The 20,462-nt window shown below is 41.0% G+C and overlaps 1 protein-coding gene across 1 annotated transcript in view; it reads left to right on the plus strand.

Moving 5' to 3' along the window:
- The window catches only part of COL28A1 (collagen type XXVIII alpha 1 chain), a 167,454-nt gene that overhangs the window by 136,078 nt on the left and 10,914 nt on the right, over positions 1-20,462 (plus strand). Inside the window, exons 31-33 of the mRNA XM_081286546.1 lie at positions 4,058-4,094; positions 5,690-6,238; positions 7,775-7,932. Coding sequence (XP_081142672.1) covers positions 4,058-4,094; positions 5,690-6,238; positions 7,775-7,932 — 744 coding nt within the window. The remainder of the gene's footprint in view (positions 1-4,057; positions 4,095-5,689; positions 6,239-7,774; positions 7,933-20,462) is intronic.

Below are 20,462 nucleotides of genomic sequence, written 5' to 3' on the forward strand. Positions count from 1 at the left end.
TGTTGAGTGCAGGGTTTTAAACCATGAAGCAATGATCTTAGTAATGGAGACATCATTTTATTGACATTGGTTTTCAAGATTTTAGAACAAGAGGCTAACAGGATGGGAAGAGTGAAGGGAAAGAGAATGTACATTGTTAAAATCTAACAGGTGACAGGCACTGAGCTAGGCTCCTTAACATCAGTATCAGCTTTTCTCAGCCACCTAGGTGCTCAAGCTTTGGAGGGCTGTACTCCTTCTTCTGGTGAGCATTCCTTGGGGCCAAAGGGCATGGTCACTCTATGCATAACCACCACCTCCACCATTTGCCATAGTCTAAATACACCCGACCCTATTCTTCCTCCCACACACCCTGTGTCACAAATTTACTGAAGTACCATAATGCAATGTGATTTGTGTGACTGCCACTCCTTCTGCCTGGAATGTTCCTCCTCTCTCCACCCACCCCACCCCAAAGGACTCATAGTTTGGAAAGTCAACAACATTGGCCTACATGCCTTGGCCCACCTAACAGGTGGCAAAGGGTCATGTATTTTCAGAAAATCTGGGTTAAGTTTGGGAGTAAGGACTGGATTCACTGCATGAATGCTGGCCAAGGCCTAATACAGTGTAGGGATGGTGAGGATAAGGATGTTAAAAAGAAAAAAAAAAAGGCAGGCTGATTGGCAAGGCCTTCTCATGTCTAATACTCCATATTTAATGTGCATGACAGCTCCATGTGGAAGGTAGTATTGTCTGTGCTTCTGATGAAGACATACTAAGTCAGACAGAAAGGTTGAGCAATATACCCAAAGTCACCTAGTGAGCAAGTAAGCAGGGCTTTTTAACTAGAGTTGGCCTGTCCCCTGCCAAATCCAGGCTGCTCCCCCATGAAAGCTCCCCTTGGAAGGCCTCTCTCATTTCCCTACCCTCATTCTCTTCCTGAACAAATGTATCCCCCAAATAGCTACCAATTACAGATTCCTTCCAGACTAACAAACGCTTTTAAGAGGAAAGTACTATTGATGGAGTGAAATATTTTGGATAATTCTCAGCAAATTATGTAAAAAGATTCTGTTATTCCACCTGTCCCTTCAATGTTGGCATTTCCCAGTGACAATCCTTCAGTCTTCTCTTCTCCATCTTCAATCTCTTATAGAGGGACAGCCACGAAAGGCAGGGGGATGTATAGTTTGAAAAGGCTAATTGAACAGCACAGTAAAATCATAGGATAAATTAAAAATTATTGTTTTTAAAAATTATAACGTAGAGTATGTTTGTCAAATGGGGGTGGTTGGTCACATTGGTAAAAGCATGGCTGAGAGTCCCTCTTCCAGGCAATCTAACTGTGGTCCCTGTTTGAACAACTAAATGAACACTAGCATTTCTTCAATCTGTCTCCAGCGGGGACTGCACCAGAACTTACATCTTACTGCTACTGGACTTCTCTAGTTGGATGTCCTGGAGGTCCACCAAATAATTAGCCAGGCCCAATCATTTTCACAATCCCAAACATTCCCCTATTCCACTCCTCCCTACCTCAGAGCAAGGCTCCACCATGTTTGCCTTCTCTTTGACACCTTCTTCCCCTTATCCCTTCTTTCAGTTACTCTCCAGTTCCCTTCATGCTCCATCTGGAATGTTCTTCCAGGCCTGTCTTCCCCACCCATCACTATCACCACTGCCTTCTGGTATCATTTTCTTTACCTGAACTATTTAGGAACTTCAAACCCCTCCACCAGTTGCTGTGATCTTCTTTCTTAAACAGGAGTGAGTCCAGAGCTCTTCTGCTCTTAGGGATCACCTGTACTCAATGTGCAGCTCAAGTTCACACCTTCAACATAACACCAAGGCTCCCTGACTGCTACATTTCTGTTCTTCCTACCACACACCTGGAGTCACCAGCTTACTCAAGTACTATAATGCAGTGTTCTTTGTGTGAGTGCCCTTCCCTCCGCCTGGAATGTGCCTTCTGTCTCCATCCACCCCAAATCAGTCAGAGCCTGCCTCTCTGGACCACTGCCCCAACCCCAGCAGACCTCGTGGTTCTCTGGTTCTCTGAGCACTTATAGAAGTCTTTGCCTATTTGTTTACTGCCTACTAGACTGTGACCTCTTTTATAGAATAAATTTGATGCCTTTGTTGTTGGCACCAAATAGCCAAAGTAGTTATTCAGTGACTTTAGTGAAAGAATAAACTGTTCCAGTCACTTAATAGAAAAGGGAAAAGTTGATATGTATACATCCAATTATACATGCCATAAAAACATGTTGGAAAGAATTAAAATACAGCCTTAATGTATACAGTGCCCTTATAGGCCAACAAAGGACCAACTTTAAAATTAAAGAAAACGGGACAAAATACAGACTGTGTGTTCAAGAATATAACTTGGAAACATTCATATGAAATAAAATTTGACTTCACTAGCAATCCAATAAATCAATTTAAAACAATAAAACGTTTTGGTCTACCAAATTGCAGTGATTAGAAATAATAACAGCTAGCATTGTATGTCTAAAATAAAATCGCTTTTCTTATATAACTCTACCATTTACCCACGAGGTCAGCCAGCATCTTAGTTCAACACCGACTGCTTTATTCTAGCTGCAGAAGGCTTTCACTCCCCATCTTCAAAATGTGTGACTCCTTTTGTTCCTTATATATTGCTATTGGAGATGTCAGTTACTGTAACTTTTGTGAAGGATAAGTTAGCAGCATTCATCAGAGAGCTATACATCCAAAAGTGATCACACATTTGACTTTAGAGATGGAGTTTTTTAGAACATTTAACAATATGAGAAATTAATTATAAGGTCAAGTGCAAACACTATAATCATAAAATTTGGTATAGAGTATTTTCTCTACCTTAAAAAGTTAAACATGAAAATATAAGTTTATGGTTCCCCTTTCTAGTTATACTCAATATAAATTCATACATGTTCCTTTCCATATACATTCTAATTACAAATTTATTAAATGTGTCTCTGAACATGGAAAAGTATAGCAAGTTCTGAGAAAACAGGGTTGACCTCTTCATTTTATATAATTTTGTAATGTAACTCAGCATGGTATTAGAGGGTCTTCTTACATAGTTACTTGGAATCATTGTTTTTTGCTCAGTTTACAATTTTAAAACTTAGATTTAAATGACTGAATAGTTCCCATATACATGTTATCAGATATGTCACCTGTATCCCAATTCTGTCATTTTAGATTTATTCCTTAAAATTTTGCTCCTGAATCTGTTAAATTTTATCTTCTTAGATTAGGTCCACTGGCTCCTTCCTGTTGAAATCCAAGCTTCTGTAAATCCTCCTTTTCAGCTTCATGTCTTTGGCAAATGTGGTCTCCTGTCTTCTGTAGTCTTATCTTAGTCACTTTAAACATGCCATTCAGGGTAGGGCATCACAAATTGACTTCTGGTACCCAGGTCATCTCAGGCCCTTCTGTGGAGCTGACGTACTGCAGGATGAAGGAAGGAGCATTCAGAAACACAGGGATGTTTCCTAGAAGAGCCAAAGTGAGGGTAGTAGGAAACTGAGGTGGGGACTTTCAAAACTGAGGATTGGTACAGAAAAAAACAGAAGGGACTTCAGCCTAGAATAAATTCTTTTAGACCCTGAAGCATACCTTGGTTTCTCAGCACACTAAGCAACTAAGTGGTTTAAGTCACATTACTGAATGCGCATGTCTGCACTTCGCTATTGTGTAGGTAATGCTTAGTGAGGACAGATCTCAGGCTAAGAGCTGTATGTGCATTTACCTCATTCCATCTGCACCACAGCCCTGCAATGCAGACACTGTTAGGTCACCTAATAGCCAAGGTTACAAGCTGATAAATGCTGAAATTGCAATTGAACTCCAGAACTCTGAGCGATTAAGTTTCACAACTCAACTTCATTTCAGTTATGATCTATCATACCCAACTTTTAAACCTCTGTGCTATTTCATTTTCTGCAGTGGAAGGATTACATCAAATGGCTCACTGCTGATTATAGTAAGACAACTTTTAAGACTCTGGGAAAAAAATACTATAATCATACATTTAATGCTAACACATTTTCCTTTTTCTCCCCAGAGAGAAGAAATTATTGAGCTCATTATTAAAATATGTGGTAAGATTTAACTATCAAAGAAAAAAGTCCATCCATTTAAGGTACCATCCTTGCTATGGTCTGTGTTGGTGTAGTAAGGAGTTCCCTAGAGGATGTGTATTATTTAGCTAGTGAGGGGTGTGCAAATTCAGAGAGAAACTGAGAGGAAGCAATGATGAGGCTGAGGGAACCCTGACTGAGCAAAGGAAGTTGTCTTTGCTGTGGTTAGGGAGCCTGAGGTTCCTGACTAGGTGTGTGGGTAGCCTGGTCTTTTGTAAGCTCAGTGCTCATTTATAGTCTGTGACATTTACCTGAGCTAGGGAAGCAAAAAACAAACAAACAGGAAATATGACTACAAAAACCAACTGGTACACCAGTCCAGTCTAGCTGGTGGTTTAATGTCTGTGTTTTTCCTGAAGCCAAGAAGTCTGAGTTGAGTTTTGAACATGATTTCTAGGGCTATCCTTAATCTCAAAGGCAGAAGGACATTCAGTCGTTCATTTTGCTTCACAGTGATATCTAAATGAATCTATGATGGACCACTTTAGACTTAAAATAGGTGTCAGAAAGGGGAAGTGAAGGAAAGAGATCAGCCAAAGGCAAATAATAATAATAATAATAATAATAATAATAATAATAATAAAGATGAGAGAGACTCCTGTGCTTAAAGTGGTCGCAGGCAGGGACATCATTGTCTTTCCATACAGGGAATCCCTGAACTGGCTTGTCCTCTAAAAGACATCTGGACCTAAGAGCCAGCCTGAAACTCTATGATGACAGACCAATATGGACATGGGTTCTGGGTACTAAAAGCCCTGTGAAAATAACACCAGTTTCCTGATGACTTTCTATGGTTGGTTGGTGAGCAACAGGAGGAGAAATATATATGTAAAAGAAAGAAAACTCTGATAATTTTTATCCTCTGGGGACTCTTAGAATTGCTTTGAATGATTGTTTACTGACTTAAACAAACGCTGTTTATTGACCAGTGCTCTCTGGAATCCCTCCTCTCAAACAGTTTCACAGCATAGATGGACTAATGGTCTCTTTGATAACGGGGAAGCCACTACAGTCCTCATTGTGGGTTATTAGACATAAATAGAGTAGTTATGGGAAGCTACTCTTATGTATAGTTTAAGACCTCAATCCTTCCCCCCCACAATTAAAAATTCTCATCCCAATACTTCCTCCATGCCAGAGAGCAAATCTCCAGTTTCATGTAAGGGTTGAAGCTTTCAGATGTAGATTAAGAACAGATGTTGAAATGATGAAGAACAGATTTTGGATAGTAGTTACCTCTTAGAGGAAGAGTAAAATAAAATTGGGAAGGCACACACTGGGCATGCTAGCTTTTAAAAAATATATTTTAATTTAAGAAATGAACACATAGGTGTTTATTATTTGTTATGGAATCTGAGTCAAGTATAAAGCCTGGAGGGAGACGGATGTCAGCTGTTCCCAGTCACAGGAAAGGAAAATAATAGTTCAGGTCCCACGTTAATTCTTTCCCCTCTTCTGCTAATGTGGTGCTAATCAGTGATGGTTTGGTTTCATTTCTGCAGTTTTTTTGTTTTGTTTTGTTTTGTTTTGTTTTGGTCTCAACATTTGTCTTTTAGGTTGTGGTCGCAAATGCAAAGAGACTCCCCTGGAGTTGGTGTTTGTGATTGACAGTTCAGAAAGTGTGGGGCTAAACAACTTCCGGATCATCCAAAATTTTGTGAAGTCTCTGGCTGACCGTGTTGCTGTGGACCTCACCACAGCCCGCATAGGCATAATCAACTATAGTCATAAGGTGGAAATAGTGGCTGATTTGAGGCAGTTCTCCAGCAAGGATGATTTCAAGTTGGCTGTAGACAACATGCAGTATCTGGGGGAAGGTACCTATACAGCCACTGCTCTGCAGGCTGCCAATGACATGTTCAAGAGTGCCAGGCCAGGCATCAAGAAGGTGGCCTTGGTCATCACGGATGGACAGACAGACTCCCGAGATAAAAAGAATCTGACAGAAGTGGTGAAAGAAGCCAAAGACACTGGTGTGGAGATATTTGTGATTGGGGTGGTGAAGAAAAGTGACCCCAACTTTGACATGTTCCTTAAAGAAATGAATCTAATTGCTACTGATCCACAGCATGTATATCACTTTGATGACTTCTTGACCCTGCTAGGTAAGGCTGGGTGCCCCAGGAGAAAGGAATTTGCATTATTCTTTCAAATATCATGTCACTAGATTATTACCAAAAATGAAAATCAGGAGATTAATGAAGTTTATGCCAACATTAAATTGTAACTCATAAACTATCAATGTTCAAAAAAAAAATTTAGTATCCTCCAGTTTGGAGGGTACAATACCATGTCTTTATTCATGCGTAGTAAGGGCTGAGTTGACCTTGGAGTTGTTTAACTGAAGTATCCATGGTCAATGGACAGGAATGAAAAGAAAGACTAGGACTTGGGGATATTGTTAAGATTGGTTAATGTTCAGAAAGTTACCTAACTAGAGTAAGGGATGGAGCAAGGCAGGACATAACCATGGACAAAAAAAAAAAAAAAAAATGTAGTTAAAGATGCTCGTCAAATGATAATGTTACAGTTAGCTAAAGAGATGGGAAACACAAGTAATTGGGATTAGTTAGAGAGCTTGTTCTGCTCTGTGGTTTTATGAAAACGTGCTGATATCAGGAATTTATCTTGGAGAATGGCCTTTTGGATATGCATCATACTAATGCTAATCTGATGGGCTTCCCTGTGCTGAATTTACCCTTGCACATGAACTGATACTTACTAATGAAACTGCCTAATATCCTGACTCATCTCTGTTTAAATTGTATCACTTTACAATGAAATATATTCCAGTTCTTTAGAAACTGATGACTGATGCTGGCAGGGCCCAGACCTGGAAAGCTTGTGATATAAAATTATGCTTAATGCATTTGCAGGCTTCAGTTTGTCGTTATCTTTCCTCCACCATCTACTTGGGAGTGGGGCCTGACATGGCCGGGCACCAACTGTCCAAGTCTTATGCCCTGTCCAGGCCTCATGCCCTGCCCAGGCCTCATGCCCTGCCCACGCCTTAGTGCCAGCACCACCAGTCCTAAGGGTAGCATACCATGCTCAGAAAGCTTATGTTTTCTATTCCTTCCTTCTCCAAGCTTCCTGACCTTAACCCCCTGCTTGGTGACTGGTGGGTCTGATATATTCAATCTCACTGGGCTGTTCATGTGTTAGAATGGCCAGAAGTAATTCATGTTTCAGGAAAAAAATTTCTATTTTAATAACCTAAGAGCTTTATCATCTCATCTGAAGGAGTTTTTACTTTGCTACAGGCAGTGAGGAATATACTTCTTTTGCATTAGCTGGCTTTTTACTCTCCTTAAAACCAGACTAAGTGCCTATATAACTTAATGTGGACAAAGCTAACCCTTTACATAGAGTTAGGTTTACATTCACAGCAAACTGACACTTTAGATAAGTAAGCATTTAAGTTCCTCTTTTGCCTCTTTGTGCTGGGGTGTATTATGAAATTGAATAAAGTTATTTTAGATAACCTCTTATGCATAATGAAAAAAATGAACTAAATCAGTTCACTTTAGCAGTCGATTTCAAAGAATGGGGAATTTCTTATTTTAAGGAAAGTGCTGATTGCTTTAAATGGGTTTTAAGTAATGTTTCATTGCTCCTACTTTCTCCCTTTCTTTTAAAAGACACCCTGAAGCAAAAGTTGTCTACAAAAATTTGTGAGGATTTTCCTTCCTATTTAGCTAAAGTTTTTGGCTCCTCATCATCTCAACCTGAATTTGGAGTGTTGGGGGAAGAACTTGGCGTATCTACTCCAGAGCCCCCAGAAGAAATTTCTGAGTCAGTAAGTAACTGTTTTGCTTACTTTTTGAGCTTAAAATGGTGTATTCTATTTTGTATCAAAGACCTTCTTGCTCTGCGCTGTCAGAATCAGCTGGGATATGGATATTTTCATGTGCTTTGCTCTTGACCCAAGATTTCCAGTTCTGAAAGAGCTCTAGGGCTTATAAACAAGAATATGAGATTTTTTAAAATTCCATATTTGATAAGTAATTTCCCACTAAATATTACAAACAATATTTTTATATCACACCTGTCACTACCAAAGCAATTGCGTGCAATAGAACAGGTTAATAATACACTATTTGTAGATTTGTTTATACCAAGGCCACAACTCTTCTTCTTTCATCTGTGCTTCCACTCCCTGCTTTGTATCCTTTCAAGTTTTGCACATGTCCAACTGGTCACTCTCCCATGTTCCATGCCACATTCTTGCTTACTAAGCTACCAGCTCTATGCTCAAAGTGGGGATGGAAGGGAGATATACATATATGACCAGGGCTTCCTGGTCATAGGGCATGAAAATAACTAGCTCCTGAATGAATTTTGAGGTAAATGTGACTGTCCTTATAGCAAGCTTCTGGAAACAGATTTAAGCCAATTATACCATGAGCAGTTAGTAGGTTATTTTAGGTGCAAACTAGTAAGCAACTCCTACAGTCTCTTCTTCACCAATTTATGACTAAAGCAAGTCTAGACTGGTGTCTGCTACATATACGGACATCCTTTAGCAAGTGGGCAGGCACAGTCATGCCCTGTTCTTTAAGTTTGATGAAGTCCCTGTGTTATTCTCTCTCTCTCTCTCTTTATTTTATTATTTTTTTGGTACTAGAGATTTAACTCATGGGTATTTTACTACATAGCTACATGTACCCCAGTACCCAGGCCCCTTTTATAAAATTTTAAGACAGGGTCTTGCTAAGTTGCTTAGGGCCTCACTACATTACTGAGGCTGGCCTTGAACCTGCAATCCTCCTGTCTCACCCAACCAAGTTGCTGGGATTACAAGCATGCACTACTGTGTTATCCTTTATATACTTGTTTTATTTTTATGTGGTGTTGAGGATTGAACTGAGTGCCTCACACGTGCCAGGCAAGCTCTCTACCACTTAGCCACAACCCCAGCCCCTGTGTTATTGTTTTATAAAGACTTCATTGAAATGAAAGAGCATCATGAACAAGAGTAAAATAGTTGGGTGTGGCTGTGCTTGCTTCTGATTCCAGTGACTTTGGAAGCTGAGGCAGGAGGATCGCAAGTTAAAGCCAGCCTCTGAAACTAAGGGAGATCCTGTCTCAAAACACAACATAAGGATTAAGAAAGGCTGGGGATATGACTCAGTGATTAAACACTCCTGGGTTCATTCCCTAGCATAAAAAAAATTCTAACATCACCTTCTACTTAAACTGAGGCCTCAAGAAACATTAGATCAGTGATGGGACCCAAGGGCATTCAGCCTAGGATACAAATCTTACGGGCACAGACTATAAGTCTCACTAATTTTTATACCCTCTTCCAAAAAGAACAGAAAGGCCTGCAACATATTTTGGAGTCCCATAAACACTGACTTCAAGATGATTAATGCCAATTAGGGCCACAAACTGCCCCTGAATTGTTTTGAAATCAACACACACTTTTATACCATGTGGTCTATTCCAGGGTCAGCACACTTTGCTTTTCATAAAGGGTCATATATTGAACACTGTTGCCTTGAAGGTCATTCCATTTCTATTCTAATTAGAAGTCTTGGAAGTACAAAAGTAATCATAGATAATACTTTAATGAATGAGCATAACTGTGTTCTGATAAAACTTATCACAAAGATAGGCTTTGTGGTGTGGTTCAGTGGCAGAGTGTGGTTCAGCATACATGAGGCTTTGGATTCAATCCCCAGCACCAAAACAAAACAAAACAAAAACTTTTATAAAAACAGACAGAGACTAAGACTTGGCTCAGAGAGATTTGCTGGCCGTGGTCTATACTGAGCATTTTAAATAAATTATAGACAATAATATACACAGTCTATCTTCTCCTGAGTACTATCCGCTGCTGGGATCTTGCCTCCTTGTGTGACTTATCACTTTGTCCCTCATGTCAACCCATGTAAACAATCAATTTTCCAATAGGTATTTAGATGCTTCCCAATGTCTTCCTTAAAAAGATTAAGCTCAGGATTCATCTGGCAAGTAATGTTTAAACTGAACCCTCCTCATAATCATTGAATCACATTTCTGCTGTATAAATACTGATGAATTTCAGTAGCACATATTGATCATTTACTGCTATGCTAGGTTATCCAAGGAGGTAACTCTTAACACAGGGTTTCTGCCTGAGAGAAGGTCACAGTCCAGCAGGGAGATAGATAAATACAAGATGCACTGATACTTTAAGAGTTTTCTCAGAGCTATGGATGAAGCATGAGAGATGGTGCATTTAATCTCAGGGAGAATTGTGGAAAGTGCCTTAATTGGCTTGGGCTGAGGGTAAAAATATCATAAACTGGGTGGCTTAAACAACATTTATTTCTCACAGTTCTGAAGACTGGGGTTTAGGTTTCAATATATGAATTTTGGAGGGATGCAGCATAATTAGTCCATAACTGAAGGTTTCACAGAGGATGTGGCACTGACCCCAGAGTTGACAATAACTGAGAGTTTTTCAAAGGAAAAGTAAAGAGGGAAGAGTATTCCCAGCACAGGGAATATCTAGGAATATCTAGGCATGGCATTTCCAGAAAAGGGGACAAGTTCAGTCTAACTGTAGCCTAGGGTGTATATGGAAGAATGATGAGAGTTAAAGCTGGACAGGTCATTTGAGGACTAATCATAAATGGCTTTATGTGCCAACCCAAGGAGCTTGAACTTTATCTATAGGCCAGCTAGCCTGGAGACAGCAGAGGAATTGTAAAGTAAGGGTCCTATGGTCATATTTGTTCACAAAAATAATAACCCTGGTTGTAGTGCCACAGGTAACTAGGAAGAGGAGTGAAGAAACCAGATATGAGGTCTGATTGTCTGGGCAAGAGATAGCAAGGCCCTAAATTGAGGCAGGGGTAGTAGGAATAAAACAGAGGCACAGCTAGGAAAGCCTTTCCTAGCAGAATTAAGCAATTGAGGGTTAGGGAGAGGGATGGGTTTTGGTATGACAATTGGGTGCCTGGAATGGAGATAGGCTAGATTGAAATATGGTGATTATAGGACAGGGCTTTTAAATTTATAAAATAAGTGTAGTTTATACCATGTAAAGTGCCTGAGGAACATTCAAGAACATTCTGTTGTGGAATGAGGAACATTAAGGCGATATGTCTCTCGTGTCATGTTGCAGGAATTTGATGACTCTGAGAGTCAAGTGACATTAACAGATCATAGCAGATGAAGCATTCTAGTAACTGGGGAGGGGAAGGAACAAGAAGAGAAAATCCAGAATAGTTTGGATTTGTAAAACCAATTGCTGCAAGGAGGGAAACTGAGCATTGGCCAGGTCTCTAGGAGGCCTTTGATTGAGGTAGTGGGAGCTCACAATGCACCCGAGCTTCTTGGATAGCCCCTCTTGTTTCTAGACCTTCTCACACTGGTTCTCTCTGCAGAAACACCAAGTCAATTGTGAATTTTTGAGCAATTAGTTTCTTAATAGATATTTTAATATGAGGAAACATGTATGCATTATTTTCATCTTTAAATCTGAGATATCCATTTATCTGTAGTCTGCCTACATATAAATATTATATATATATATAATGTATATATATATTCACTCCTCTTCCTATTAATATAAATATAAATATGAAAACATTTGTATTTCTATGCCTATGAATTTATCTTTGTTTAATACCTATCAGTTCAGGTTGTTTCCTAGCTTACTCTAGGGAATAATGGAAAACCAGTAAATAATCTCAGAAGTTTTTGTGTTGCTTTTTCCTTTCTCTGTGGTTTTTATTGCTTCCTTCAGATACCTAGCTTCTTTCAGTCTTTCATTCTGTCTTTTCTTCTTCCATTTCTTTTGAAAATCTGTTCTTAGGGGAAAATCTGACATCAGTTATTTACACTTCAGTGTGCAATCTAAGTCTGTGATTTCTGCCTCAAAGAAGGACCAGCATTTTAAGCATTCTATTTAACTGTGGAATGAGATTTGATCCTGATTTACATGTGCTCTAAGTATCTGGGAACAGGTATGTTGGGATATATGGAATGCAGAAAGATCTCTTCCTACTAAAATTTGTGACATTAAGCAACCCCCAGCTCTATTTCACTCACAGGCCAGTTTCAGGAAGCTAAATATGTACGTCCATTAGAACTGTATCTCTCCTGAAATCTCTGGACAATTTATGTTTTCTTCTGGAATCTATTGTGTTTATATTGTTAATAATTATTTATGTGTGTGTCTTAACTTTCCTAGTGCATTTAAATTTTTTAAGGACATGATCTTTGTCTAAACTTTGTGTCATACTTATCTAAAATAGTGCTTTGTTTTACACACAGTAGATGCTCAATAAATGCTTATGACCAAATAAATGCCATACCAGTTGTTGAGTTAAAAGAGAAATCTGAAAATTTTTTTCCAATGAAGGACAACAATTATACTGTAATAAAAAGATTATACTATAATAAAAATATCCTTATTTATGGTAGTAATAATGTTAACACTTTCATGTTCATTTATTCTTTCTGGTCCAGTTGGGTTAAGATTTCCAAGATGTAAATAGGAATAGGGCAATAAAATCAAGTGAACTTCATTTTATTAGGCCAACTGATCATATCCAGTAATGGTCCATTAAGCCCATAAGCATATTAATTTCCTGCATGAAGTCACTTTTTGTCATTCTGAAAGCATTAATAAATAATGTCAGTGTCAGTTTATTTGTAGGAGTTGCTTTCTTATAATAATACCTTAGGTATTTTTTCTTCTTGAAGAAGTAGAAAGAAACCCTATATGCCCTTTCTAAAAGTTTCTTTTTCTGTTATTATGAAAAATTATTCCTTGACTGCAAGTAACTTAGATAAATGGCAGCAAGACTTTTTCCTCTCAGTAGAAAGGAGACTGTGGCATTCCTGTGCAGAGTGATTCCACAGCAACCCAGTGATTGACACAGCCAAGCTGGCGTGGGAGGTCCCTCTGGTTAGCTCAGCAGGAGGAGGCACAGTGGAGGAATAAGAGGGCGTTGTTAGTCTCCTTGTTCTGAGAGCATCCTGATTCTTCCTGCCAGTCTTCAGTCTAGCATGCAAACTCCTCATTTCCATGAAGAAAATGTACATTCTGTACCAACATATATTACAGAAAATTAGCCTAGTGGCTGACTGCTGGCTGTCTCGCCGTCTTTGTCTGACTTCTGTTTTATTTTAGTCCAACATCTCCATTTCCATTTCACTCTCACCATCTCTCCCATCTCATACCTTCTTTTCCCCACAATTATTATTGTTTCTTACTCCATGTCAAGATCCATTTAAGTAAAGCCACTTCTGAGACCAGACTCCACTGGACATTTTTTTTTAAAGAATGGGAGCACTGAGCAGATTCAGACATGATGTTGGAATTGAATGTCTTTTCCTTCCCAAATCTGACTTTGGGCTCCATCCTCAACTCTGATGTGATACCTTTTAATTGTCTACCTGTGCCCTGAAGCCTGTTCCCTTCTACCTCTTGTAAGGTCAGAACTTTGCTCCAATGGTGTACCATTTCCTACTAATATTTCAGACTTCTTCCCTAGAGTCAGTAAAGAGACTTCAGACTCACCCATCTAAAAGATACCCCAAACCTCTCTTAATTTACACATCCCTCTTGCTAATATCCTATCTCTTTCTATCGTTGTATAATAAAATTATTCCTCAGGCCAGTCGTTGCTGTCTCTTTGTCTCTCTTTCTCTCCTGTTCCTTGCTACCTCCCCTCCCTCCATCTTCCATTTCTCTCTCCCCTCTCCCTGTCTCTCTCCTTCCTCTTCCTCTCCCTCTTTCTCTACCTCACAGTCCCACCCAACCAACCACTCCCCCTCAATGTCATTCATTCAAAGCTTTTTGACTTCCCATTCACTCAGGAAACCCTCTGAAGTCAGGCTACTGCCTCTACTATGCCACTGAAATTCTGCTAGAAAGGCCACCAGTGACCTCCTTAATTTCCAGATCCTTACTGGACTGCTCTTCTGCATGTAAACCCGTGGCCATTGTTTCGCTGAACCTGTTTTCCTTGACTGTGAGAGCCCTCTCTTGTTCTCCTGCCACCCCTCTGAGCACTCTGTATCAATCACTGTTGGGGGGTAATCTTTGTCTGCCTACCCCTGAAACATCAGAGTCTTAATTTTTCTGATCTCTGTCCTCAGTCTGCTTCTCCTCTTCTTCCATGTTCTCGTTCTGAGTTCCCGTGTTGTACATGTCAACAACTGTCACATTTGCTTGCCTAGTCCAGGCCTTTTTTCTTGGCCTCATGGTCACACTTTTAGGACTGTGCCCAGGGATTCCACAGACATGTATCATGGAATATATTCACAGTGCTGCTTCTCCAGATGTCCTTTTCTCTCCTTCCCACCAACTTGCCAAGTATCCATAAGAAGACTGGGATGAGGTGGTAAGCCTGACCTCCCAGCACTACTGTCTCCTTCAGAAAGTTCCTGTCATCCCTCTCTCTGCTCGCCACCGCTCACCCTCCCCTCCTCCTTGCCTCTGTTACTTTAGATCAGAACCGCTTCATTTCTCATCCACATTAATCATATCATATGGTCATAATTTGTGTCTTTGCTTTCTTCTCTACATCCTTTCCAGCTTATTTAATACCTGTTAATAGTATCATTTTATTTATGTGTTTCTTCTTTTAAAAATAGCATCATCAAATTATTTCACTTACACACAATTTCATTTTGGTTGAATTTTCTTTAAATACCTATATAAAACACAATGGCATATATTTTAGCTTGGTACTAAGCCTCTGTGACAGGAGAAATAGTATAAAGTTTGAGTGCATCTATATTTTCTTTGAATGTTCTATGCAAGTAAAATTGTGTAGAATGCTCAATCACATTATACTGACTACTAAATGAAGTAGCCTATTCAGAAGCCATAATCAATGCTATTGAAAACCTTAAAAAACATGGAGCCAGGCCTAGCTTAATTTGTCCAATGACCAAAAGTAAAATGGATTTCCAGAAATTAAACCCAATTAAATAAAATGGATTTCCAGAAATTAGACCAAATTAATTATTCACAAATGGCCTTAAGTTAGTCATATATATAGATATGGTTATATTGGTTAATATGATAATTTACTTATTTATAAAATAAAGTTAACATTTTCATTGTGATCAAAAATGCAAATTCTTGATAATACCCTACATAACAACTAACTCTTATTATGTAGAGATTCTGGCTAAGCATCATAAATCACTGAGAATAGATTTATTACCCTTAGAATCTGAGACGCTTCTATACCTGGAAAATTTGGTTTGTAGTCTCAATAATGAAACTAAATACTTAATTCCCTCAGCTCCAAAGACTATATTCTTCCTATTTTACTTCTGAAATTAGGATGCATATATTAAATATGTGTGGTCTTTTTCAAAGATTGTTAAGTTTATCCTGTTATCTCACAATGAATGAAATTCTAGAAGTGAAAACTGATAGCTGCCTGACATCTGACTGAATCATCTCTTCTATTGAGGTCTGTTTTCTTACCTGTAAAACAAGGGATTATTACCAAAATGTTCTTTTTTAAAAAAGTATATGATTACAGCAGTTCAAACTTGTACTGGGCAATGTCATACTGGAGGGCATTATACTAATGTGTGAGAGGGGTTTAACAGAATAAAATCCTGCATTCCACCTCCATGAAAGAAAGCTGCAGTGAATCTGGGAGGTGCAACCCAAGCTTAAGGTGTTCCTGAGGGTCTTGCAACCTTGAAATACAAGTAAAGAACCTTCTTTTGAGTAGTTGGATTTAAGTACTGAGAGTCCTGGCAAAGAAGTGTTCTTCCCTGGGAAGGGTCCACCTGAGAAGCCAGACACCTTGAAGGTGCTGGCTGTGGAGCCATTTGGCAGTAGCAGAATCCTCACACCCAAATGGGAGAAATTTGACCTGCAAGGCTAGGACAAGGCTGAATCTGAACACAAGGGCTAATGCACAAGATAATTAGCATTCATCCAGAGCAGACATGAGCTCAGAGTTGAAGAGCTTGTCTGTGATATATAAAAGATTCTGGGTAATGAATTAGGAGGAAAATGTTTGGAAATCAGAAACCAAAAGACCTTTTGGAATGGTGTGTGGCGTGGTCAGCAGTCCTCATTAGCTCATGCATTCATATTCTGCAGATGTGGCAAAGTCTGTTTTCTTCCTATTAAAGATCAGCGTGAAGGCTGAAAGAGCATGATGATAACAGATCTGCTTGTCCAGCTGCATGGAGTAGTCCTGGACTCCAGGTGTCAGCCCCCACATGCCCCAGACACCTCTTTTGTGCCCTTTGCTATGGTGAGCCCCTGCTTGGAACTGGAACCATCCTTCCCCACTAAGGGAGGCCAGCGCGGCAGGAATAGAAATGTGCGCACCCATAGGCAGGCTTGTGTTTTGAGGTTTAATATGTATAATATAATAAACACCTGAGTGCACACCCTGCCCTCAGAAGTGACCAGTGTTTCCATTTGTTTACTTGCAGAAATCGTTTTTTATCCTCCTCTCCAGAGGCAGCCACTAGCAATGAATCGGTGTTTATTTTGCCAGTTAAATATGAGTGCTTACGTCCCCCTCTTACAGTTGGAAGGTTATGTTAGGGCTGATCTTTTTTATTCTAAAAACTATGACCTTAAAGCCTAGAGGAGTTGAGTACTCCAAAATTATCTTTCCTTCTTTCTTTGCACATCCTTATTAAGTTTGGCCTGAAGACAGTGTAATAGGAAGACTCTAACAGTCTGTGAATTTATTCAGTGCCTTCTCTATGCTATTGAAATAAAAGAAGAGAAAATAGAGAATAAAAGGAAGATACAAAGAAAAAGAACCAATGGCATTGTTCAATATCTCTTATCAGGGCTGTGATGTTTATATATGTGAACTAGGAAATGGTATAAAATAGTGGCAGGGAGGAACATTTTTCTTTTTCCTCTACCCTCTTAAGCTCTAGTCTGGAGCTCTGTAAATTTGACTGACAAAAGACAGATTAACAAGAGGAAAACAAACAGAAGTTTATTAACATGTGCAGCACACAACACATAGGGGCATTCAGTGATGAATAACTCAAAGGGATGTTAGCACTGGGAGCTTGTATAGAATCCTAACAAAAGGACCATAAATTTGTAAAAAAGTGACGAGACAAAAAGGATTTCGAGTTTCCAGGGTAGCAAATTGTGGGAAGGTGAATATATGGGGGAGCGAGTGGAAGATAAGAGCCAGTTATGTAGAGTCCTCTGGTGCCAACTCTGGGATAAAAATCTAGGGTGGTCTTCGGTGATTAACTCTGTCCTTCCTGATAGAGAAAGAAGGACATCTTTATAAATTTAGGTCCTGCTTTTAGGCAAATGGAGAAAGGGCAGATAGCTTTTTCTGTATCTGCTTCTTCTCAGTTGCCTCAAAATAAATCAACATGCAAAAGTGGCATATTTGGGGCTGGCATGTTCTGCTTCCATACAGGGTAGGGCTAAAGGGTACACTCTGTATATTCAGAGCCATGTACAGAAGAGTCAGAAGGTATTGTGCATTATCTAGAAGAGGAGACTCTGTACTGAGTAGTTACTGGAAGTTTTATAAATGGAGAGCAACTCTAAATAGGTTGCAGTGAAGGGTTGGTTTTGAGAGCCTGAGGCAGAATGAAGAGGAAGAAATGAAGGGTCCTGGAACATTATCATCCTACATACAGTATATCTGAGGGTCATAGTGGCAGGTGAGATCGTATTGTGTGGAGGGGGCAGATTATGCCAGGGGTCTATAGATCAGCTGGAGAATTTTTCAACAGTGACACTGGTAATTATATATCTTTTCAATCATAATAGCTAGTAAAGGGTAATAGTTTAGGAAATACACTCGCTGAGTGTTCAAATTTGTAAAAAAACATGTTTGGAGGAGACTTTGTCTCAAAGCCTTAAATATATGTGTTCTTCAGCCCACAAAGTAGACCTGAGGTTTATAACAGAAGAAAAAAAAAAGGAAATAAATTTCAAAAAAGACCATTATCATTATAGATATTCTATATTTAAAATAGTGTTGCAGTCATGGTAAAATATATGGAATGATCATAATATATACTAGGAACATAGTATATATTAAGAATGAGAAGCATAGAAAAACAAACATGCAGCATTTTTTTTTAAAAAAAATATGCATATTAACTAGGAAAAAATTATACCTTAATATTAACAATAATTATCTCTGGGGGGATAGAGTTACTTCTGATTTCTATTTCTTCTTTTTCTTGTTCATGTTTTCTAAAATTCCTTTCAATGAATATTTGATTTTATAATAAGTAAGAAAATTATAAAAATTACAAACCATAACAATTATGCATTTGTTCAAATATCTGAAATATGTTGATCCAGAGGATTGATGAAAATAGTTTCATTTATAAAAAAAAAAGTTATGCTTATTCTAGAATGTGGTGTAAATTACAGTTGTCAAAATTCCCAAATGACCATGTGACTGAGAAAAAAACCCAGACATTCTTAAGCTTACAAGACATAAAGAATAACTTAGGCGGTCTCAGAACAGAATTAGGTAAGGATTTAAAGGCTGAGTTAATTCATTTAAGAAAACGGTGCTCCCGAGCTAATGCGGAGGAGGAAGATGGCGGCGAAGGGAGTGCATCACCCCAGTGCGCCGCATCACTGTGTGGGAGAAAGACGAGGTGAAACAGCTGAAGGCCATCTTGTTGGGAATTTCCAGTGAAATTGAGGTGCTCCAGAATCTAGTGGACGGATTTCCATCGCGCGAGGTTCAGCTGCGGGGGCTTGGACGCGGGCGATTTCTCCGCACGGAGGGTCGCGCCCCGCAGCTGGAGTCTGCGGCGCGCACTGGGAAGCGGCGAGGTGCCGGAGTGGGGGTGCAGCGATGCAGATTCTGGGGGCTCCTGCCAGTGGTGCAATGGCCGTGCTTAGTGCTGAGTTCTGGCTTTGAGACAGAGGAGAGAAGCGGTCCAGTTCGGTTCTCGACACCGGTCGGACCATGGAGGAGGACAGCAGCCGCCATCTTGGAGAGCTGATGTAATCATCCCTGTTTTCTACTGATCTCAGCTCATTCAGCTACGGAACAGGTGATTTCAGGCTGGTATTTGCCTGCGTCTCGCAGACAGATCGCTCAGGCTCGGGGCTGGAGAACCAGTGGAGAATACTCCTAGAGGCTCGCTCTTGGCAAGGTGTGCGCCGGGCTTTGAGTGGCCGGATTCTGATTCCAGGGGCTGCTTTGGCCCAGGGCTGGGGAACCTGCGGAGACTGCGTGTTGAGGCCAGCTCCAAGTGGAGCGTGCGCTGAGCTCGGGGCGGCTGTGTTCTGACTCCCGGAACAGTTTTGGCCCCAGGGCTGGGGAGCCCACGGGGACTGCGTCTTTGAGCCTGCTCCCAGCGGAGCGTGCACCGAGCTCGGAGAGCTTGGAGCGGCTGGGCTCTGGCTCCCGGAGTTGCTTTGGCCTGGGGCAGGGGAACCCGCGGGGGTCGCTCCTTGGAGCCTGCTCCTAGCGGAGCGTGAGCCGGGATTGGAGAGGCCGGGTTCTGGCTCCTGAAGCTGCTTTGGCCCAGGGTTGGGGAACCTGCGGTGACTGCTTCTCAGTCCGGGTCCTGCTGGGTGCTGTGGGGGCCAGGGGGGCAGAGTGGAGCTGCCGCCTGCGCCCAGAGCAGGCCAAGTGACCCGCCGGCATGGTATCATGACACCTCAACTGCAGCTGGGGCTGAAGAGAGTAGCCGCCCACGCCTAGAACAGGACCAGCGACCTGATGGCATGGTAGCCAAGTCACCCCATTTAGAGTAGGGGCTGTGCAGAGCCGCCGTCTGAGCCTGCAAGGTAGGCAGACCTGCGATCCACTGGCAGGACAGGCCCGGTAGCCTGCCAGCATGGTGGACACGTAGCACCGAGGCAGTCACGTCACTCTGGTTGGAGTGGGGGTGGAGCAGAGCCGCCGCCCGTGTCCCGAAAAGGCCCAGCGACCCGTTGGAGAGGCAGTCAGGTACCCCCATTGGGAATGGGGGCTGAGCAGAACTGCCGCCCGAGCCCGCAAGGTAGGCAGACCTGCGACCCACCGGCGGAACAGGCCTAGAGGCCTGCCAGCGTGGTAGACACGTCACACCAATTGGAGTAGGGGCCGAGCAGAGCCGCCGCCCACATCCGGATCAGGACCAACGACCCGAGGGCGTGGTAGTTACGTCACCACAATTGGAGTGCGGGCAGGGCAGAGCCGCCACCCGTACCCGCAGGGTGGGCAGACCTGCAACCGACCAGCGTGGTAGACAGATCACCCTAATTAGAGGAGGAGCACAGCCACTACCCACCCTGCAAGGGAGATTTTCCAACTATACAAGAGCAATATAAATAAATAGGGGGAAAATTTCAAAAACACAACAGTTTCACCAAGCAGAAAGAAACGCGAG

The sequence above is a fragment of the Spermophilus citellus genome, assembly GCF_964194105.1.
Source record: "Spermophilus citellus genome assembly, chromosome: 3".
Lineage (NCBI taxonomy): Eukaryota > Metazoa > Chordata > Mammalia > Rodentia > Sciuridae > Spermophilus > Spermophilus citellus.